Raw genomic sequence first — 24,097 nt, forward strand, 5'->3', positions numbered from 1 at the left:
TCAATTCATTCAGACTATTAAACTAGTATATATTAAAACTAAATGACCCACTCACTGGTATACAGGTTGAACTAGTGCAGTAACAAATAGGCTCAAAAAGCAATTCTGCAAGGTTTTATAACATAGATCCATCCTATTAAATGTGATGTAAAATCATAGAATCATAGAATCATAGAATGGTTTGGGTTGGAAGGGACCTCAAAGACCACCTAGTTCCAACCCCCCTGCTGCGGGCAGGGACACCCTCCACTAGACCAGGTTGCCCAGAACCTCATCCAACCTGGTCTTAAACACTTCCAGGGATTGGGCATCCACAACCTCTCTGGGCAACCTGTTCCAGTGCCTCACCACCCTCACAGTAAAGAAAAACAGTAAATTCCAGCTCTTGAAATCTTGAAGTTAATGACTGCCAGAAGCAAACAAATATCAGTGATGCAGTATTTTTCATTTTTACTCCTAGCAAGTGTTACTAGCCATTGCTCTAGATAGTCACTAGGGTTGATGGACGCTTGGCCTAAGTACAAATACTATGATATATCTTTTAATGTTTCCTTTTCTTCTTGCTATCAGCAATGGTATTCACACCAAAATAAGGTATAGTAACAACAAGGTTTGTTAAGCAGTTTATCTTTTTACACTTGAAGTGTTGCATTTGTTTCCTTTTTTTTATTTCATTGTGGTGCATGTTGATGGAAAGGCTAAGCAGTTAATTATAAACAGCGTTATGGATCATGGGTATTCTTCTTGGTCTCAATACTTCAGACACCGGCAAGAGTCAGTTGTCATTAATTCTGCTTTTTTAAAAAAACTTTTAATAAACATCAGTCATGGCTTCTTTTCTTGAATGACCTTCATGATAAGCAGGCAATAGGACAACTGCAAGAATTTGCTGAGATTCCTAATGAGCCACAAGCACGGCACCCTTTCCTTACGCAGCAGTGATTACAGCAGTGCACCGTCTTGATTACTGAGCGTTTAAAATATTTTTAAAAGGTCCAAGCCAAATAGTGGATACTTACTGTGCAGAAGGAACGGTTCTTTCCCACAGAAGTACAGCTAAAGGTTAGATACATTAAAAGAAATCAGTTAAAAGAAATGTCTTTACTTTTGTCCAGGAGAAAACTAGATCTTTCTTCATTAGATAACTGACATTATCTCTCTTCCAAACAGATTCTGCCAAACAGCAAAAGAGTTGGCAACTGGTGGATAAGGAATATATATTTCCTTAGGATCCTCTGTGTGCCTTTAGTTTTGGCTACACAGTAAATGTTTAAATGCAAGTAATAACAGGGATGTGGAATTAATGGAAGTAATAATGGGAAATAATGGAAGCAATAAGGGAAATTGAAGTAATAATGGGAAACGGTCCCCTTTCCTGCTAACTGATGAACTAAAGATACTCCATGGCATAGCGAAAGTCTAAGAATTTGTGTTTGATTTCTATACAGTTTTAAGTAATTATGAATATACTTCAGATCTTGAAGGAAAAATGCAAATTTTACTGTTAAAATATTACAGGAATATATAAAACAAAAGTAGAAGCAAGAAAAAAGTATTTTGAATTACAGTTCTTAGTAAAAATAGTAAGTTTTGACCTCTTTAGTTGAAAAGTCGCTGACTAGTCAGATGATAAAAATTTGCTGAATAGTTGTCTCTTAGATTACAGAAGAACATTCATTACAGTGATTACACTTGACAGCTACAGATGTCTTAGCTAAATGCTGCCAGACATATAATCTGCTAAGATATAATGTAGTGCTTTAAATCTCTTTAACTCTTGTTAACTAGATTACATGATGATACTATCATTACTTCTGCCATGTAAGAGAGATTTCTTCTGTGAATGTATACAAAATTGTATTTCAAACCTTCAAAAAGACAAGTTTCTATGGGAGAAATTTGACATATTGATTTATTATACTTGAAAAGCCTTTATCAATATAGTAGCTGAGTATGCCAATCTTTACTGCAACTGGCCTCACAATTCATCAGGTATAGAAGTTGTGTTCGACACAGTTTCATAGGTGAAATTCAGATGTAGGTAGGAACTGACTTTTCAGAAGTCATACTGGAGATTTTAATTGTAACAGTTACATAAAGTCGATAATCCTTGTCCATATGCTCAGCTTTAGACTATTTTCCTTTTAACACATTGGAGAAGAAAACAAAATGAAATCAAACTCAAAATAACTCTAAATGTAAATATACACACAGTGCAATTCCTATAGTAAAGAAAGATACATACGAATACATGAGAGAGACCTTTTTCTTTTTCTTCTTTTTTTTTTCCTGTGGATCTTTATATGGAGAGGAGGGTTGAGAAATACAGACAGAGAATGGATTAATTTAAAGAGGCAAAGGAATGGAGCAACAATTACTAGGGTACTTCACAAAGCAGAATTAAAAACAAATCAGCAAGTTCTGGTCTATACACATCTTTTATAATGAAATAATGAATGTAAAGTAGAGCTGATTTCTATTGAGTAGTTCAGGCATTGCAAACCTGACTGCTCTAAGTGTCTTTCTCCCCTTAGCTAAGTGATATTGCACTGTTTCACTAAGCCAGCAGGTGCTATAGAAAATATTCTGTAGTGCATTAGGTTAGAAATCTGACTTACATTCTACCGGAATCAGTTCTTACTGGCAACGTGTAATTTAGAACTCTCTTAGGGCTGGTGGGGTTTTTTTTGTGGTTTTGTTTTGTTTTGTTTTTTAAATCTGAATTATTAAGGGGAAAACAGAAAAAAACCCATATGCTGCAGTAATGTTCACCACTGTCTGCTGGTACACCCATAGATGCTGCTGGTTATCCAGTTTCAGCCAAATTTCACTAGTTGGAAGAGACATTAAATATATAAAAATGCCTGTAAGTTATATTGAACTGTAGGACAAAAAACTTGGATGTTTTTACACACTGTATTTTATTTTAATTCCAACTTTTTTCTAGCAAACATGCCATCATAAGACTCATTAACAGAACTTCTTTTATGGTTTACATTTTCACAGTGATGAACAAGCATTAACTTTAATTTTGGAGAACTTTTCATTTTAATTGAGTTTTTTCCCATTTATTAACAAGCAAAGAAAAAAGATTGATTACAGTTGTCTCACTCAAGATGTAAGAGTGTTGCTGAACATAAGACATACTGCAAAGTTCTGCTTTACCAGATGACCCTGATTTAGCTTGATTCAGAAGATGCAAAGAACAAATTTGTGGGAGAAATTTTTAGATAAAGGGTAAGAAGCTTTCTTTGGGAGTTAGAAGTCCTAATATGGATCCTCAAAAGAATCCTTGTGAAGTGTGGGAATGCTCCCTTCCTTTCCACAGACTTAATGGCTGAGGATCTCTCCCAGTCTTACATTTCTACAGCTTACACACACAGGGACAGAGGTGTGACAAGTTGGAAAGAAGAGAATTTCATGTTGCAAAGAGAAATACAGTAGAACAAAATGTATAATTTCCTCAAGACCAGGAATGTAAGGTAAAATCAGGTCAGAAACTGAATGGAGCTGTAGACAAACTAACCTGAAAGAATTGCAGGAGGATTTATGTGACCTTTCAAAACGCAAATTCGCCTTCACTTTTGTGCCTAAACCAAGCACAAATATTTTAACTTGAAGAAAGCTAAGTGCATCTGAAGCGTGGCCTGCATGAAAGATGAATTGTGTGGAAAGATCACAAATGGTAAATCAATTATCAATTCTATTGAGATGTCATGTTTGCCTTCTATAAATACCTGGGAGTAGATTACAAATCTTGAGAGTTGAATAGATTTGCAAAAATAATATTTTCAGGCTACATAGTTTGTTAGCTGTCATGAAGGCATTGAGAATTTTTACAATGCAAGTTACATTGTCTGGGAAAGGAGGAACCATAGGAGTTGTAATTCAATTGACTTCTTAAACAGAAATTGGAGTCAGGTGTGACTAAGCAACATATTAAAAAGGCTTTTTACTCAAGTTACTCTTAAAGACTAGATTCATTTGCATTCTCATGGAGGCCTGGAGCTAATCAAAGTAGAGGGTATACATCTCTATCATTTGACTAATGAGAAGAAAAGGTGGGTTGCCTAAGAAGTGATTTGAAAATTAATTTGCACACACAGGCATCTGGTAATCCATAACTGTAATAAGGGTGAGGAGACTTCAGAAATGTGCCATTTTGGAGAACAGCATTGTCAAGAATACTGTTCAGTTAACTCTTGATCACTACAATCTAAAGTCATCTCCAGCTGTCTATATGTGACGAGGACAAAAGACTGAGGGCAGAGATGTACTTTAAAGTGTCTTTGTAACATTCCATAACTTTGTAAACAAAGTCTTAACACCTTGTTAGATAAAGGGTTTTTCTGGGTTAATCAAGGAGTGAAAATAAGATGGTATTATAGCCAGATGTAGAAATCCAGGATCAATTTGCATATTGCAAGTGTTGGAGCGTTTTTCTTGCTAACAGAAAAGGTCAGTTTCAGATTTGGTATCTTGAAGTGATTGCACAAAAGAAGGTAAGGGATGGAACAGTGAAGTTGAAAATGTCACAGTGACTATGATTTTCTGTCTAACTTTTAGAAACTTGGATGCTAGTATTATCTATGTTCTTAGTCTGATGAATCCTATTTGTGAGATGTATTTGTCTTTTAGAATAGAATGACCTAGATATCATCAGCCTTTTATTTATCAGAACTTTTTACCAGTGATTTGTTAGTTCTTCTTGATTGTAGTTTAGTCCTTGAGAAATGAATTTGATTCTACCAGCCATTGTGTATTCATATCTTCCCAATGATCCACTGATTCTGAAGACTCCAGTTACAGCTTCATTTCAGATTACACTGATGTAGAGACATTTGAAAGGCCTCTCATAAAATGAAAGAAGTATTAATATACCAAGGATTTATAAAACCAGGATTATTTGCTTAGATTACCTAGTAGATTTTTCTAAGCCTGTATTTTCAAAAGTTGAGACGAGAGTTTGGCAAGCATCAAACATTCACAATCAGTTTTTAACAAACATTGTCCTGGTTTTGGCTGAGATAGAGTTAAAAAAAGATTTGTCTTTCTTAAAGCTCTCAAATACGATATAATTCCATATACTGAAATAACTTTATTTTCTTATTTGAGAAAAGGATTTGTTAGTATTTTTTCTAAGATGATAATGACTTTTGTGCCGTTTCATTCACAGTGTTAGAACAAAGCATCTCTCCAAAGCTGTTGGTTGTGACTTGTTAAAATCTTTGGAAATCCTGGTGCCAGAAAGGCAACTTTCAAACAAATGTCAAAAAATGTATATTATGGATCAAATGTATGAGAAATCTTTAGCAATCTAAATTTTATTGAAATTCAGAAGTTGAAACAGGGGAATGTAACTGTCAAATCATTAAAATATCAAATATGGGGATTAAGAACTGTGTGAACAAAAGTGTAAATTATCAAAAAATATCAAATTATCAGATATGTGCTCTGTCACACACCAGATTGTTCAGCAGGCTGCTATAGTTATGCAAAATGAAAGGACTGACTTTCTTTATTGTGAAGTCCTTTAATTTTCTTTTTTTAAAAGCATTGTGGAACTATGTTGTCCTGGTTTCAGCTGGGATAGAGTTAATTTTCTTCTTAGCAGCGGGCATAGTGCTGTGTTTTGGATTTAGGATGAAAATAATATTAATAACACACCAATGTTTTAGTTGTTTCTGAGCAGTGCTTACACTAAGTCAAGGACTTTGCAGCTTCTCATACTGCCCTGCCAGCAAGTAGGCTGGGGGTGCACAAGAAGCTGGGAGGGGACACAGCCAGAACAGCTGACCCCAACTGACCAAAGGGATATTCCATACCATATGATGTCATGCTGAAAAAAAAAACCAACTGGGGACAAGTTGGTGGGAGGGGGCAGGAACCACTGCTCAGGGACTGGCTGGGCATTGGTCAGCGGGCGGTAAGCAATGGCATTGTGCATCACTTGTTTTGTATATTCTTTTATCATTACTATTATTATATTCCCTTCCTTTTCTGTCCTATTAAACTGTTTTTATCTCGACCCATGAGTTTACCTTTCTTTTCTGATTCTCTCCCTCATCCCACTGGGAGAGGAGTGAGCAAACGGCTGTGTGCGTTTAGCTGCCTGCCAAGTTAAACCACAATATATATGGAGATAGAAATAGCCTTTCTAAGGGGAAAAAATGCCAGGAAAAAAGAAAGGATTTAATCCAGTATTATTTAGTTTGTATGGTGCTCTAATCATAGGCCATAATTTTCCCTTGAGTAGAGAACACTCAGTAGCAGGTAGCAGTGCCAAAAACTGTGAACTTCTGTTTTTTTTTAAAACCTGAAATTGAAATAATTTGCAAACACGGAGATTTCCAGACATGTGCTGTAGCTGGTCCTGCAAGAAGTATTATTGTTTTCATCACTCTTGTCCAACCGTAGCTCATTGAAAAGCTTCAGCAACAAGATTATTTTTGTTCTGCTAGGTAGAATTACATGGAAAAAATCTTTAAATGACCTAAAACTATTCGTTCTTCCAAAAATTTTCAGGTGGTTAGTTTTGACATCATCAATACCCAGCCTCTTTTTGCATAGATGTGGTGGGTTGACCCTGGCTGGAGGCCAGGTGCCCACCAGAGCTGCTCTATCACTCCTCCTCCTTCACTAGACAGGGGAGAAAACGTATAACGAAAAGCTTGTGGGTCGAGATAAGGATGGGGAGAGATCACTCACTAATTATTGTCACGAGCAAAACAGACTGAACTGAGAGAGGAAATTCATCTAATTTATTGCTAAGCAAAACAGAGTAGAGGAATGAGAAATCAAATCAAATCTTAAAACACCTCCCCCCACCCCTCCCATCTTCCCGGGTTCAACTTCACTCCCGGCTTCAACCTCCGCCCCCCCTCAGTGGCACAGGGGGACAGGGAATGGGGGGTAAGGTCAGTTCATCACACGTTGTCTCTGCTGCTTCTTCATCCTCAGGGGGAGGACTCCTCTCGTTGTTCCCCAGCTCCAGCGTGGGGTCCCTCTCACGGGAGACAGTCCTTCACGAACTTCTCCAATGTGAGTCCTTCCCACAGGCTGCAGTTCTTCATGAACTGCTCCAGCGTGGGTCCCTTCCACAGGGTGCAGACCTTCAGGACCAGACCGCTCCAGCATGGGTCCCCCACGGGGTCACAAGTCCTGCCAGAAAACCTGCTCCAGCATAGGATCCTCTCTCTACGGGGCCACAGGTCCTGCCAGGAGCTTGCTCCAGCATGGGCTTCCCATGGGGTCACAGCCTCCTTCAGGTGCCTCCACCTGCTCCAGCGTGGGGTCCTCCACGGGCTGCAGGTGGAATCTCTACACCCCCTCATCCTTCCTCCATGGGCTGCAGGGGGACAGCCTGCTTCACCATGGTCTTCACCACGGGCTGCAGGGGGATCTCTGCTCCGGCGCCTGGAGCTCCTCCTCCCCCTCCTTCTGCACTGACCTTGGTGTCTGCAGAGTTTCTTACATCTTCTCACTCCTCCCTCCAGCTGCAAAAGCTCTCTCTCTCTAACTTGTTTTTTTCCCTTCTTAAATATGTTATCACAGAGGAGCTGAGTGAGTCGGCCTTGGCCAGTGGCGGGTCCATCTTGGAGCCGGCTGGCATTGGCTCTATCAGACACAGGGGGAGCTTCTAGCAGCTTCTTGCAGAAGCCACCCCTGTAGCCCTCCCACTACCAAAACCTTGCCACGCAAACCCAATGCAATAGTTTACACAATGCGAGGAGAAGATTCTCAGCAGATGTATGTGTCGTAGCTGCACTGACTTATAACTGCATAACTGAGTCTTTTCATCAGCCAAATACATATCTCATGGTAGTTGAGGTAGCACTATGAAGCTTTACTAAACAAGTATAGAATATTTGATCATGTGCATTTAAGTACATAAAAATCTACTTCCTTTCTGGAAGAAAATCACCTGTGCTTGATTCTCAGTCCTTCCTATTGTCTGTTGCTAATAGATACATCTAGATAATATGTGCTGATTAAATTTTGAGAATGACTGATGCGTATAATCCTTTCACAGCTTGTTGAGGTGGACTGTTACTTATGATGCTTGCTGTTAATTAATTTCTGGTATATTGAAGTTTATTCTGCTACTAAGCAATAAGCTATTCAAACTCCATAGAGTTTATTGGATTTTCATGACTAGCAATTTGTACAATTTTAGAGCAGTTGGACAAATATAAAATACCACTACTAATTAAAAAACTTCAAGGAAAATCTTTTCTATCATGTGAGGGAAGCACAGGCTGAGGCTAATTAATTTTCATATTTATGCTTTTTTTAGCTTTTTCTGAGGTGCTTCAGATTAGTGATTAGTGATTAGATTGAGACTCTGGACATGGTGTGCTCTCTTTGGAATCTCCCCAACAGCTACTGATAAAGTAATTCCAGGTCAGAGCACATTTCATAAATTACACAGGAAACAAAATTGTCTTTTACCTCTTGAGGATGAATATTTTCTAGATGGTTGCCACACAGTGAATCCACTTTTATTTCATCAAACTGTGTAGTATAACAAAAAATCTAGCCATATAATTTGAGGAAGGGTAAAGAAATAACAGTTTTCTTGTACCTGTTTGTATTACCCATAAATTTCTCCTCTGACTAGTTTTGTTTGTTTGTATCACTTTTTGGAAAAGGTTATCCAGATTATTACAGCAGGGTGCTTCTCCGGTCATTTTCTGCTCAGCAAAATGAGCAAATAATTCCTATAGTCTAAGAAAAATCTAGTGGCATAGGGCTGAAAGAGGTGGCTAGGCTGATTACTACCTGTTCTGTTAGTTACACTTTCCTCCACGTAGCCTATGAGGAGAGGAGGAAACCTCCCATGAATCCCTCTGCATTGCTCCTCCCCTGGGACAGAGATTTTACACACAGATGTGGGCTGGGATGTCTCTTCAGATCTCACAGAGCCTTGATGGAGAAGCACTGGTAGAATTTGGAAGCTCCTTGGCAAAGCTCTCTCTTTGTTTTAACAACTAAAGATGGTGTCTTTTCAGTTAAAAATCCTTTAATATACTTTATTTACATATTTTCATTGCCTGTGTTGTCATCAAAGAAATGCATTCTTTCATCCAGTGATTTTGCTACTTTTTTGTTTGTTTTAGTTCTAATGAGCCTTTCTGATCTCCTGGATAACACTGTAGTTTTCTCACATCTTTGAAGAGTGACGCACTGTCTTTTGTAATGCTGAGCTTGGAACTTTAACCCAAAGTAGCACTCAGTATAAAATGAAAATTAGTATGAAGATGTACAAATTGTGTTGGAATTTGCAGAAATTAGAACATCATTGTACAATTAAATTTCCATTTTGCCATTTTTTCCTGTAAACAGTTCCAAATTACTTGAAAACAGGCTGGATTTTTCCATTTAATTGTTGATCTCCTCTATTAGAAAAGAGCAGTGGCTTGAAATGCAGCAAGACAGAAAGTATAAGAATATTTCAAATCTGTGATCATCATGTCATTTGGATAGGTTGCCTTAATGAGAGGACTGTATACATTTCTAAGTGTGATCTAAAAGAATCTCCTTAATAACAATAGAATCTGGAAATTCTGTTATAACTCTGACCTTTCTTATACTTTCATTTAATTCTTTTTTTCATAATACAAACATGGTGAGGTTTCATAATGCCAAAACATAAGAATTAGCTGATAAAAGCAAATAAATTAGTACAATTACATTTTCTCTCTAAATAAAAGTAGTTCTGCTTTGTAAAGATGAATCTGTCAAATAGAAATTAATAGACAGCTGCTGTAAAGGAACTGTGCTAAAAATTAACCAAAAGAAAAAAAAGAATGAAAAACCAATTATACTAAAAAACCCCTGTCTTACATCAAAAGCCAACCATTTGTAATGTGATACCAGCAATCACCATGTTCTGATATAAAGCAAATTATACATGTCAAAAAATTAACTTTTGATATTTGTAGGCTAAGGATTCTTGATATTTGTAGGCTAAGGATTCTTTTATACAAAATCTTAGATTTTGTAGTACTCTTCTGAGTTTTTCATATCACTTTTCAAGTTACAGGAACTCTTAATCTTGGTTTAATTGGACTCAGTAACAACTCTCACACTGAAGTCAACAGATTTATAAACAGACACCTAAAATAGTTCTGTTATATTTGACACTGCAATTTGTTTCCCTCTTGTTTCAGGAGTGGACAAGTTGAGAAATTAGAAGTGGATCCTTGTAAATATTCATTCCCTGATGTGACAAAGATAGTTCAAGAAAAGGAACGAATTGGACAGGGACCTATTAGGCTACAACCAGAGAAGATTACAGAGACTAAGAGGAGTTATGTTGATTCTGAAAATAATGAAGATGTTCCTCCCTTAATTTGAAACATTCTTAAATAGTCCCTCTGTATGTAGCATGCATGCTTGAGTTGTTTTCATGACCCTCTGTGTAAAGTAAGTTTAATATAGCTGAAGTTGGAAATATTAGTATATTTCTTATGAAAAACTTTGTTATACCTGTGTTTTCTGTGGCATTTTCTGTTAGTATATGGCTATATAAACTCTTTTTTTCTAGATTGTTTACTTAGTAGATCTTAAATCAGAATGGGAATTATATAAATCAGACATTGTCATTTCTTCAAAGAATTTACTGTCTAGCTTGAAAGATGACATATTACTGTAGAAAAGGAGGGAAGGGAGGAAGAAAGCACTTGTAACAAGATTTATGATTACTCTGACTAAACTGAAGATATCAAAAATCTCTATATATTCCTTCAGTGTTTTCTTTTTCATGAAGGACAAGAGTAAAAGAAAACAGTGTATTCTGGGAGTGAGAACCATACATCAGTGAATTTTCCAGCATAATGCAGAGCTCCTGGATTGTGGAGCTGGTATAACAATGCCAGTCCTTGAAGATTTTGGGAGAGAATAATGCTGAGCACTATCTCAGATGTGGTGCCATTGGGAAGCTGGGAGAAATCAGCCAGACGATTCTTCTTCCTCTTCATGCAGCTGCTCCAAACTGTTCCATCTTTTTTAGGATTCCCCAAAAATATCAAGGCTAATTTTTAGCTGTTGGATGAAATAAGGTTAAGCAGCTATAATGGGATGAGCTGCTCCTTCCCTACCTTCCAGCCCTTTTTTAGCAACCAGAGACTCCATTATCCTACTTTTTTCCCTCAGCTTCTGGATTGCCCCGTGAGTGAAACAGGCAGCATCAAAAACCCAATGTATACTGGGTTACATTAGAAAATCATTGCAATTTGGCAAGACCAAATTTCTTTTGCTTTTCTTCCCCATTCCCCAGTTTCCTGAGAAAACAGGCTCTTATTCTTAGCACATCTCTGCTTTTGAATGCCATTTCTGTTATTTTCACCCTATTTGATGAAAGAGGAAGGTCATAGAAATACTCAGCTCCTCTAAATTTAGTAAAACCCATCAGTGAGTAGTAAAACGGATTCTCTTGATGCAGCTGTTGTTTGGAAGAGAGAACTCGGCTGTTTACCTATTCTGGCAGTAATCACTCAGCTAATCAAATGTTGGTAACTGAACTCTTTCTGCATGTTAGCATTCTTGCCTAGGTGGTAGTTAAAGAAATTAGGAGTCATGATGGTAGGGCTCTGGGAACCTTGGGGAAAGCTGAGGAGAGTGTGGGACGTAGTTAGGAACTATGGTTAGGCCTTGAGTTGCTATGGAAGCAAAAGGCAGATATTGAGAAGACAGTGGAATTTTGCAGAGGGAGAGTCACAACAAATATTTCTGAGTTGGGTGGTTACTGAGGAATATGTAGGGGACATAGGACATAAAACCATAGGAAATGAAGCCTCATTAGCTCTGTTGTCTACAAAACACTTGATGTAAGGATATATATTTGCTTGAACATCTCTTTTGGCCTTTTAGTTGGGCAATTAGCATTCAATTCTATAGAAAAAAAAGATACCTTTGGGTTTTTACCAGTTTTAAGGCCACTGTTATTTTAAAATACAAAGAGACACTCCAAGCAAAAACAAGTTGAGACCCACATTACCTTGCTAATGAATTTGAAACTGATTCATACCAGCTTTTGCTTCTAGCCAAATGGGATAGATCAAGCAAATTCAACTCAGGAAGAATCAAATATATTATATAATTATATAATCATATTATATAATGATATTATATAATTATATTATATATTTTGTGGTTACTTCTTGGTTTCATCCTTAAGATAGAAAATTAATAAACTGCACTTATAACTGAACCACTAAAACTCCATTAAAATATATTGTTTCAGTAGCAATCTAGGTTCAGATAGTGCCCATAATATCCCTCAGCACATAGCAAGCTCTTGATATATTCTTTGGAAGTGCTGTTTCCCTAATTGTGAAAAACATTATGCAAAAAACTCAGCAGCTAGTTAGAAAGAAAACATTGCTATTGAATTCTGGGATTTCTTAGCCACTCTAAAATGCTTTATAATTCTCCACAGATGTTTAATGTAAGATAAAGATAAATAGTCTATCTTAAAGCACACTGAAGAGAAGCAGAATATATCCATCAACTTAGGCTGATGGGTTGAACTGATGCATTTTCTTCAGTTGCAATTTTAAACAGATATAGGATAAAAAAAATGAAGTTTCATACTAATGCTGCATATACTGAGAGCTCAAAAGAAAATGTATGTATCACAAAGGCATAAACCAAAGCTGAATTTGGGCATAATCTGATCTATTGTAGTATCATGATGGATTTTTCTTTTCCCATCTTGTGCATTCACTTGATTTTTCCAATTTCAGAATAAATGATTCCATGATATAAGCCTCTCAGCCCTGAAATCTACTTAATCAGCTCTACTCTGGTAAATGGAGTATAAAAACATCAACTTCTTTTGCAACATACCCCTTTTTGCTGTAAATTCCTAATCATGCCAGCTAACTATGAAAGAGACGGTCTTAGGTTTTACTTCTTGATGTCACAAATAGTTCTATGCCCTTCAGGATGAATATGGGTTAATTTCTGGATTGTACATCAAAACATCTACATTTGTGATTGTACAGGGTGTCTGTGCCCAGGTCTCGACAGTGGGGGCTGCAGGGCAGCCTGTGTGGGGAGAGGCCGGGGCTGCCCCGTGCCGCACACAGCCGGTTCCAGCCGGTCCCAGCCGGCTCCAACGGCCCCAGCGCAGGACACAGCTGAGCCCCTCAGCCAAGCTGGGGGCGCCGGGGGGAAAACAGGTTTCAGCAAGGGCCAAAGGCAGCACAGGCAGAGGAGGAGGAAGCCAAGGAGGGAGCAGCAGCAGAGGGACCCCGAGGCCGGAGGAGGAGGAGGAGGGCAGGAGGTGCTGCAGGCCCAGAGCAGGGATCCCCTGCAGCCCTGGAGAGACCCCGCTGGAGCAGAGACCCAGCCTGCAGCCCGGGGAGGGCCAGAGGTCCTAAAAGTTGATGCTGTTTTATGTAACTCTGTAGCCCTAGTAGGAAAACAGGCAACAGATAATGCTATTTTTGGCAGTCAGATGGGCATATTATGTTTTGATACTTTCCAAGTCTGCTTCCTTTTTTTGTGTGTGGAAGCATGAATTTTTCTAACCTTGGGACGGGTGAAGACAAAAGGCTCCACAAACACTTTGGTGATAGACAGCAGTAGATTTTGTCAGCAGATCCAGAAATTTGTTTCCTGTAGTTTTAGTGATTGCTGTGGGGATTTTCTGATGTTTCTAAGAGGTGAACACATTGAAGGCTTTCCTTTTTTTCTTCAGTGCTTATTTCTGTAAATCTTGTAGGGACAATTCACCTTTCAGAGCTTCAACCAGTTTGGATGAACCTGTCAAGAGTTTTGGAAGTTTGTGGAAAACAGGCATCCATACAGCCTGGTCATATGAGATTATTTTATCTTTTTCTTAAGCAGAGAGCTGTAAAAACTGACCTCTGCTGTCAAACCAAAGGATAATACTTCTTTCCTCATTCCAACTCAGTTCTCTTTTTCATCTGATTTCTAGTGGATAGATAATGCTCCGTTTTGGGGGGTAGGGGAAAGCTGCATTGAGCTACAGTTACATGTCATAAGAAAATTAATAGCAGGTGCCAAAATATACTTGGAACTACTGAAGAAAGAGTTGTTTCACATGGTACCACAATCTTGGGATTCAGTCTGAAAATGGAGTCCATTCTGAGAATCAGCTTCAGTAAAATTCTGAATGCGTGTATGGGCCATGGAGAATACAAGCAGAGGTTGATGACAGAAGAGGGAAGTATACAGGCACAAGATGATACCAGTGGCCCACAAGAGCATAAATACACATCACAAAGTATCAATTACTGATCACTAAGGTAAGTGAAAACAGAAGACATAAGAAAGAGGACAAAGAACATACAGCCAACATAGATACAATATACCCTGTATAGTGAAAATGCAAACATAACAAAAGGAATAAAAGAGAGTCACAGTCCCCACAAGAAAAAGGAAGAGCAAAGAAGGAAGAATAGCACCAACATTGTGTCCTCCAGTTAAGGACGTGACAGCTGATCAAAGCCGTTGTGCATCTGCAGCAGACTGTTCCTACCTACAGCAGAAAAAAGTTCTGCTTTTTGATTTGCCGCTTGCCTCATTCTGCCACTGCAGACTCAGCAATTGTATGTACAGCATTATCTCTTACTGTGTGATTGCGTTAAGCAGATTAAAATTTCACAGCGCACTGTGTGTGCCTGCGTGTGTATTGCGATATTTCACCTCTAGCTAGATGACTGGGTGAATTTAAGCAGTATGCAATGGATGGATCTATTCATCATCCAGTAAACAGGAGATGGATGGGGTTAATGACAAATTCTAGCAGTACTGAGAGGAAAGAGGATGCACAATGGTTCGGGAAGGCCCTTGGATTTGCCACAAAATCTTCCCCTTGCTCTAAAACTGGGCAATGGGATGTAAGTTTTGGATTTGCACAGTCAGAACAACAGAGTTTTGTTGTTGATATACACACTACAGAAGGACTCTGCTTCCTCCCAGAGTTAGGTTGATTTAGCTGGGTCAAAAAAACCCTTCAAAGCAGAAGAGTATCTGTTACACTATTCCAGTGCAAAGCTATACTGTACTTACAGCTATATTGCAGAACAGCATGCAGTAAAATAGCAAAGCTTGATTCAAAACTGTTTTTTGTCTTACAGTCTTAGATATCTTACAGTGTGGATATCTGAATGTACCCAGTATGGGTAGCAGAAAGTTGGGCATGCAAAATGTGCTTTCCCACTGCATGTTTCAAATGATAATTCCCATAAGGGTAAGCTGGTGAGTAGCAAATAAATTTCTTACTGGTTAATGAATAGTGAAAGCAAGCTGTAGGGTAGCCTGAGCATTATTCTTTTTCCGAAGAGTTACTAAAGACCAGGTGTTAGCTGTCAAAGCTATACTGTGTTTGTAACTGTAACTTCACCCAAACAAAATCACAGAATCACAAACTCACAGAATGGTTGAGGTTGGAAGGGATCTGTGGAGGTCATCTGGGCCAACCTTGCTGCCCAAGCAGGGCCACCCAGAGCTGGCTGCCCAGGACCACATCCAGATGGCTTTTGAACATCTCCAAGGTTGGAGACTCCACAACCTCCCTGGGCAACCTCTGCCAGTGCTCAGCCACCCTCACAGTAAAAAAGTGTTTCCTGATGTTCAGAGGGAACCTCCTGTGTTTCAGTTTGTGCCCATTGCCTCTGGTCCTGTCACTGGGCACCACTGAAAAGAGCCTGGCTCCATCCTGCTGTACACCATCCCTTCAGGTATTTATAAGTATTGATAAGATCCCCTGAAGCCTTCTCTTCTCTAGGCTGAACAGTCCCAGCTCTCTCAGCCTTTCCTCATAGGAGAGATGCTCCAGTCCCTTCACCATCTTCGTGGTCCTTCGATGGACTTTCTCCAGTATGTTCATGTCTCTCTTGTATTGATGAGCCCAGAAGTGGACACAGTACTGAATTTATGAAATTTTATGAACTGTATATGAATTTATAAACTTTTTTGAATCATACTTTCAGAGGGTACTGTTTAGTGCTAAGCTTTTGACTTACCTGCCAGGTTCTTTCCTTTAAAATATACCATTATCAATACCATCCCCTGCATGGAGATGAGATCTACCAGACAAGATATAAGACACTGACAGAAATTACTGTGGTGGCTAGGATCTCAGCTGGACTGCCAGGAAGGCCACAATCAGAAGCGAGCTTCAGAAGGACTTGTGGAAGAGAGATGTCAATATAGAGAAACACTTGTGTAATAGGGATCACAAGTATTTGCCTGCAGGCTAATGCAGACATAACATCCATGCATCATGGAGGGCTTTTTGAAAAGCAACTTTTCCCGCAAAGATTTAATAATTGCTTTTGTGATTAAAAACTAACCATAGCAGCTGACATCCATCCACCAATGTAATTATATGTACTCCCTTTGTAGGGTGAGAAACTTTGTCATGAGCCCAACCAACCATTGACGTGGATTCAGAAAGGACTTGTTTTCAACAGCACCTTGTTAGTGGGCTAGGCAAAGAGGAAGGCCAGAGTGCCAGATCTCTGGGCACAAAAGTCTGGGTAGGTGGATAATAAATGACTGGAGCCGTGGTGAAACTCTTTCCCTTACCTGCCAGCACACAGGTCCTGTTAGTCATTGTTTAATTGCAAATTATTTGAGAATAAATGTATTTTTTCTGTTATAGAGTCATCTGTAGCATGTTGAAGCTTATTGTTCTCATTCGCACCACCTGAGCAATACTGACAGTATACAACTGTCTCCTTCCACCTTTGATACACCCAGGTAGAGGAAAAGCTCAGTGAAGCTGAAAACTGGGAGAGCAACATACAAATTAATAAGGGCATAAGGTATGACATAATTTAGAAAACAGAGCTTACTCTGAGAGTGACAGTTTATGGTTTACATTTTAAAAAGTGGAAATGATCAAGTAGATTATTAATAGCAGTAGTGATGCTGTTGGTTGCATTGGACCTATCTGCTAATGAACTGGGATCTCTCTGAGCTAGGTTTTGTACGAACCATTCCTGCATCAAACCTGTCCCAGTCAAAACATTATGAGAACCACAGAGTACATCAGGCCTCAAAACTGCTTACTGTATCGGTGTCAGAATCACCACGAATTAGCTGAGCTGGTTTTAAAACTTATTGAAATTGGAAGGAACCGGGAAGGAAGGGAAATGATGTCCCCCACTAACCCAACCATTCGAGATGTTACTTCTGTTCCTTGTTTCCTTTAACATAAACCCAGTTAGACAGACTGGACATAGTCTCTTCTGCTGTGCAAGCCCTTTCTATAGACAGCAACAACCATGCCCTTCCAAAGAACAGAATCTCTAACAGAAAGCTTCCTTGAGAGCCACACATTCATTTAAAGAAACTCTACCCCTACAGCTCCTCCACAGAAAAGCCCTGACCTGGTGGGAATTGTCCAGAGATCAAGAATCAAAAGTCTATTTATTTAAGAAGGTGGTGTGGTACAGGACCAGCCCATCACTTTGTCTAGATATTAGCATAATAGTTTGCCCTTGGATGAGTTTAGATTTGCACCCAGTGGCAATTTTTCCATATAGGGCACTGTATGGAGGTATCTCAACCTATGAGACTTCTGTTTGATAACAGCTTTTCTAGCATGAAGCATAGGAACATCATCATAACCAAGTCCACACCGGAGTTGTACTGCTCTTGCTGGGAATACAACTTTCAGTGCAGTACAGCCTTAGTGTCCGTGGGAAAAAATCTCCAAAGTCATAGCATGCATGATATGAACAGAAGCGCTTAAAAGCTCCACGGCTCTAAACTTGAAGCATCTTTCACTTCAGAAACTTCACAGAAAATATGTGTATAGAAGAAAAGACTGGTGAACATTTGGTTAGAAAGATGTGAGCTGCGGCTATGCTTTGACCCTTGTTTTTGTGCTCTCAGTGCTAACCATCTGCAAGTCTACCGGCAGCATAATTATGCCTGTTTTACAGTGTACATAAATTAGTGTTGGCTCCTCTGGCTTTGCAACCAGGCAGGCAGCCATCTGACTTTTTAATTAAGAATTTCACTGAGATTGATAATAAAGTTCCAATATGCTTCCGTATTTAAATGAAAGTGCATCAGCAGTATAAAATTTTCAAAGGGAAAACATCCACAGAGATTTATCAGTCACCTATGAAGTATAGCTGAAGTGAAGCACGACATCAGCTGTGAAAGAAATCCAAGCTGTCTGATTTTCCTGCACAGAACTCCATTCTGCAGTGGAAATCCTCTAAGGGAATCAAGTCCATTTTTTTTTCACTCATTTTATTTTAATTTCCATGAACCTGAGACTTTGTATTGGACTTCTGAACATTTAAAGATGCCAATATCATACATCATTTTCAGAACTTCCTGTGTGCTTATGCTCAGCATCTAGTTACAGCTTCGATATTTAAATGCTTAAAAAAAGTATCACCCTCCCTTATGTCTATAGTAAAAGCTGTATTCATGTCACTAAAATTATTTTTCAATATTCTAAATTAAAATTTATGTCTGTTTAAATTTATGCTTACAGTTTAGCTCAATCTGGCAATTCATGCATGTTGTGGTTTAACCCCAGCCAGCAACTAAGCACCACGCAGCCGCCCACTCACCCCTGGTGGGATGGGGGCGAGAATTGGGAGAGTAAAAGTGGGAAAATTCATGGGTTGAGATAAAGACAGTTTAATAGGTAAAGCAAGAGCCGCACACACAAGCAAAGCAAGACAAGGAATTCATTCCCCACTTCCCATCAGCAGGCAGGTGTTCAGCCATCTCCAGGAAAGCAGGGCTCCATCATGCATAACGGTGACTTGGGAAGAAAAACGCCATCACTCTGAACATCACCCCCCCTTCTTCTTGTTTCCCCAGCTTTATATGATGAGCATGACGTCATACGGTATGTCATATCCCTTTGATCAGTTGGGGTCAGCTGTCCCGGCTCTGTCCCCTCCCAACTCCTTGTGCACCCGCAGCCTAGTTGCTGGTGGGGTGGGGTGAGGAGCAGAAAAGGCCTTGGCTCTGTGTGAGCAGTGCTCAGCAGTAACTAAAACATCCCTGTGTTATCAACGCTGTTCTCAGCACAAATCCAAAACACAGCCCCATACCAGCTACTATGGAGAAAACTAACTCTACCCCAGCCAAAACCAGCACAATGCATGAAACTAAGTCACTCTCAAGCATTCTTAAAACTCTTCCAAGTGTGTCTCCAGTACAGGTCTATAGTATTTTAGATCAATCAATTAAACTTCTTCAGTTTTCTTCCTGCAAATCTTGAGATCCAATCTGAACATTCTCAAAGTGGTAGTGAAGTGTCAAAGGCTCCTGAGACATGTTAATGTGTACCTTATAGATGTGAACATGTAGTCAGATTACTTTGTGTCAACTGTGCTGGGGTGATTTTTGTGGGGCTGAAGGTAGTTTCTCACACTTTATCAGCTGTGATGAGACACGTAATTACATGCCTGTGATCTTTAAAGCAAAGTCTCCTTCTTTATCGGTGTTTGACGGTGGATGCGTAACAACCTGGTTAATCAAAACCAGATTATACTGCTAGAATTAATGAGGCATTGAAAGGGTTTAATGACTAATGGAAGCCTTTTAAAGCCTGTTTCAAAGGGATTACTTAGTTTAATATTTGCTTGTAAGTAGTAGAGAAATGTTTGGCATGGAAGTTGTAGTTATTCAGTCAAATTAATTTCCCTGGGTCAACTGAACCCTGATATCTCATCATTTAAAATCTTAGATCTACTTTGTATTCTTTCAATAGACAGAAAAGCTCTTTCTTCTGTCCCATTGTATTAGTTCAGGATTCAGTGTAGAGGATTCAAGGACAGCTGGCAAAAATGACCATTTAAATCAGCTTGGGACTGAAGTAGAAGAGGCTTTATTATTGAGAATAAGCTGGATATAAAATCTGAATCACAAGATTAAAGCAAATTACTACACGTAGTTAGAGACAGAGAAGTCTGCCTTTTATATGAATTAGTTTCAGCACCTGCTCACTCTTGAGATATCAGACCTTAAATTTATCACTGGGCCCTTGAATCAGGAAAAAAAATGTGTACTTTGGTCAGACAAACTGAGATTCTAGGTTTTCCTCCTTGGCTGTAAAGACTTTGTGGGGTATTCTTCGACCTGGAGCTTTTCTCAGATTACGAAAGCAGATCCAAAATATTGTTTGGTCTGTCCAAGGAATGAACACCTGTGTCTGAAGACAAGCATAAATGTTCTTCCCACTGCCCATGCTGCAGAATGGCCTCATTGCTTCTGCACTTCCTTGTGCATACTGGGGCATGACAGTGGGTCTTTTCAGGTGGTTACAGGGATCTATTGCCTGACATTGCAAACAAGGGCAAAGCAAATGGAGACTCACCTCGAAAATACTGTCCAGTTCTGAACTAAAACAGACTCCATCGGTCCATTTCCAGGCTACTGTTGCTTGTGAATGTGATGCTGTTTTCTATCTTTCATGCTGATTTTGGAGTTCTTGTTTTATGTCCATAGGAACTTGCCATTTGCGTTCGCCAAAGGAATTTGAGTAAACAGCTTGATGTGCAAACTAACTCTTAAATTCTGCATATAGCACGGTTTATTGTCAGGATCAGAGTCACTTTAGGTAAAATGACATTGCAATAAGAAATCCCCAGCACTCAGTATCACAGGTCCTTTGCTCCATACATCATACCCTGCAGTTTCCCAGACAGGTCTGAGCTTTACTGCTTTATCTAGTCTCTACTAGCTTCCCGAGGAGGCCTGGAAGCTTCCCACATATAGCTCAGCTTCATTGATATTGAAATTAATGGTGAACCAAGAGTCAAAAATGGGAAAAGATATCCTCATCTCATGGGTGAGCACATGAAGAATCTTACATAAAGTGACATACCTCAGTCACTCAATCCAACAGTGACAGGAATGAGGATATAATTCAGAAGTCCATCACTTGAGGACATGAGGCGTGAATACACTGATAAATTTCTTATGCCATTGCCCACAGCAGTACGTGTAAGGAAGGCCAGGTGAAGCCAAATCAGAAATCCATTTAGCCCAAGAAGGACATATCATAGGCCAGCAAAATGCAGTGAGTGGCAACGTACCCACCACTCTGGAGGGCTGTGTGTGATTGCCCCTCCATGCCTGCTAACCCTCCAGGGGAGGCAGGACTGAGACTGTGGTTCTCTTGCATACTCCAGCCTAGCCCAGTCCCTTCCCCCTCATTCTGAGGGAGGTAAAATTCAATTTTGCATACTCTGCTGGAGAGTATTGACCTGCTGTGTATAAGAAATGTTGAAAATAGTGATCCTTCCCTGCTACAATCTCAAACAGTCGGCAACTGTAGGATATCCTGACCTAGGGGCTAACATGCAATTATCTTTGATGGAACACTCCTCCGTGAATCTGTGTAGTCATTATTTCACACTAACTATGTTTATAAACCTCCATTCTGTATCCTGTGGCTACAAGCTTCATGCTTTAATTATGCATCTTGTAAATATTGGCCTTTGTTTATTTTAAGCCTATCAACATTTCCTTGGGGATTCCTAGATCCTTTGATTCTTCCTGTTGTCTTTCTGAGAAAGTTTTTTACTTCTATTACGTCCAGGACAGCATATAAGAAGTGAGTGCTCTGTGGTTTTACACAGCCGCATGTTATCTCTCACTTTCCTACAGATTATTAATGGTCTCTTATCTTTTGAATACTGTCAAGCATTGAGCCCACATATTTACAAAACTATCTACAGGGAGTTCAAATTTTATTTCCTGAGTTTCCATAGCTAGACAAGAACCTGCCACTATGTACTGACTGATGAAGCTGGTTGAGGTAGAGTTATTTTCCCCTTTGTATTTAGAGACATTGAACTATTGTTTCATTCAATCACCTGACCACTTGGGATTTTCAGAAATTTTTGTGCTCTTCTCAGCCAGTTTGAGATATGACTGCTGCAAGTCATTTTATCATCTCAAAATTTCTCTTATCTCAGTGAATGCTGTCATCTCATTACTCATCTCTTTTTCTGGACCATTTGAGAAGATGTTGAGCAGCTCAACTTTGAGCACAGGTCTCTCTGGGGATCACAGATAATCCTTCTCCATTGTGAAAACTAACCATTTATTTCTACTGTTTTCTGTCTTTAAGAAATTCTTAATCCTTTAGGTGACCTTCCTTCTTATGCTGTGACAGCTTAGTTCCCTTCCTAATCTTTCAACCTTGTCAAAAGCTTTTTGAAAAAAATGAGTGCATTGTATCAACTAGAACATCCTTTTCCATATGCTCACTAAAAATATTTCTATTATTTGAGTTGAAATATTGACGGTAAGACTTTCAAGTGACTAGTGATTTCAGTTGCTTCCATTTTTAGTATCTAATCTGAGGTTCCTTTAGAGGGCAGTGATTTTTCACTTTTTCAATAAATGCTGATACCCTACCTTTAGTCATTCCTTTGAAGGAGTTTAAACTTGAACATATGGGATCATCAGTTCCTGCTTAAAAACTTGGTTTGGCTATGTGGAAGTACACAAACAGAAAGTAGAAGACAGTGGCATTTCTGATTATGCTGAGGACAGAAGCGAGTCACAAAAGAAAATGGTAAGGAATTTCAAAAACACAAAGCACGAAATAGACACTTCTTACTTCCCATCCAGCTTTTGTCAAATTAGATAAGTTAAATGCACGAGAGTTTTTTCCCATTCCAGCAGATAGGTTGAAAAAAGATGCTACCACTTGCAGAGAAAGCAGAGGAGAGAGCTAGAGTCCTCTGCTTCTGGACTGGAGTTGAGGAGGAGGCAAAACGTGCTGAGATGCAAAAGGCACCAAAGTGCAAAAACCCTTCAAGCACTTTTGTCCATGTCACTTCCTGACAGTAAATTACTGAGACCTTTGCAGGCAGATGCCAGGCAGCTGCCATCTTCACTTCCACAGCAATCTGGCTGTAAAACATTTTTCAAAAATGTCATTTTTCAATTGGAAGGTCATTCCATCTGAAAAGTTCTCCAAAAGCTAGCAGTGCAAATTTTTTACTTTTACCTTTAGAAACCCATTTCCAAATTAATTTTTTAATTTTTTTTTTTCCAAAGGTAATGAACTCTTATTCAACACTAGAGCTGGAAAGAGCTGAATGTTCTCTTGTTCCATTTAGACTTAAAAGGACATATAATTTGCATGTCCATAGTCTTTAGTAGACCCACTTTGTACATCATTTGCATACCTTTGAGTGTATGACAATTAACAAATTAGTATCTGCATATGATGTATCTTTCTGGGAAATGGTAAGACGTCAGTGAGAAGCTTTACCATATTCATCATATTCATTGGCATTTCAGGGAGAAGCAATTACAGCAGCTCCACTAAATTTATTACTGCACTCTGTCAGGGGATTCAGACCTTGACAGTTTACCCTTGGATATTCTGATAGTGTAATACAGAAATATGGTGGACCATGATAAATGCAATAGTTTTTTAGACCTTAGTCAAGAATCTCATTGTGAATTCCAGTCTAAAGAATTTTGGAGTGAAGGATGACTTGGGAGTCTAAATATAGCCTTTCGAATGGCAATAGCAAATACATCAATGAACCTGAGAACATCAGTCAGGAGAAACAGTTGTGGTCTGAATACAGGATTTGCAAGCAGGTGATAATTCTTCTTCCACTAAATCATTGTGAAATTGGGTACTTTTTATTGGTGTCCTCCTTCAGTCTAACATTTCAAGACAAGAAAGGCTGTACAGTTAAGAATTCAACTGCATCTCCATGCATAGGTGTTGAACCCTTGGAAACAAGGTCTAATATGAATTCTTGCAGCACCTGTGCATATCAATCCACCGACACACCACTAACTGGTGCTAAGGGTGTATGTGTCAAACCCCGCACAAGTGGGACAAGAAGAATAAAAAAGAATAGAATAGAACAGAATAGAACAGAACAGAATACTTCAATTGGAAGGGACCTTGTGGGTTGAGATAAAGACAATTTAATATGATAGCAAAGGAAGAGAATAATAGTAATAACAATAATAAAAACATTACAAACAATAAAAACAATAAAAGCAGTAAAACCAATAGCAATAATAACAATAAAAGAAGTGATGCACAAATGCAATTGCTAACCACATGCAAAAGGAAAATAAAACAACCTGATGC

At 39.0% G+C, this 24,097-nt stretch overlaps 1 protein-coding gene across 1 annotated transcript in view; it reads left to right on the forward strand.

Moving 5' to 3' along the window:
- The window catches only part of LOC129202678 (dynein axonemal assembly factor 11-like), a 60,775-nt gene extending 48,025 nt beyond the window's left edge, over window positions 1-12,750 (forward strand). The window contains exon 16 of the mRNA XM_054815986.1: window positions 10,173-12,750. Coding sequence (XP_054671961.1) covers window positions 10,173-10,359 — 187 coding nt within the window. The 3' untranslated portion in view covers window positions 10,360-12,750. The remainder of the gene's footprint in view (window positions 1-10,172) is intronic.
- Window positions 12,751-24,097: the final 11,347 nt, after the last annotated feature.

The sequence above is a fragment of the Grus americana genome, chromosome 2 (genome assembly GCF_028858705.1).
Source record: "Grus americana isolate bGruAme1 chromosome 2, bGruAme1.mat, whole genome shotgun sequence".
Taxonomy (NCBI): Eukaryota; Metazoa; Chordata; class Aves; order Gruiformes; family Gruidae; genus Grus; species Grus americana.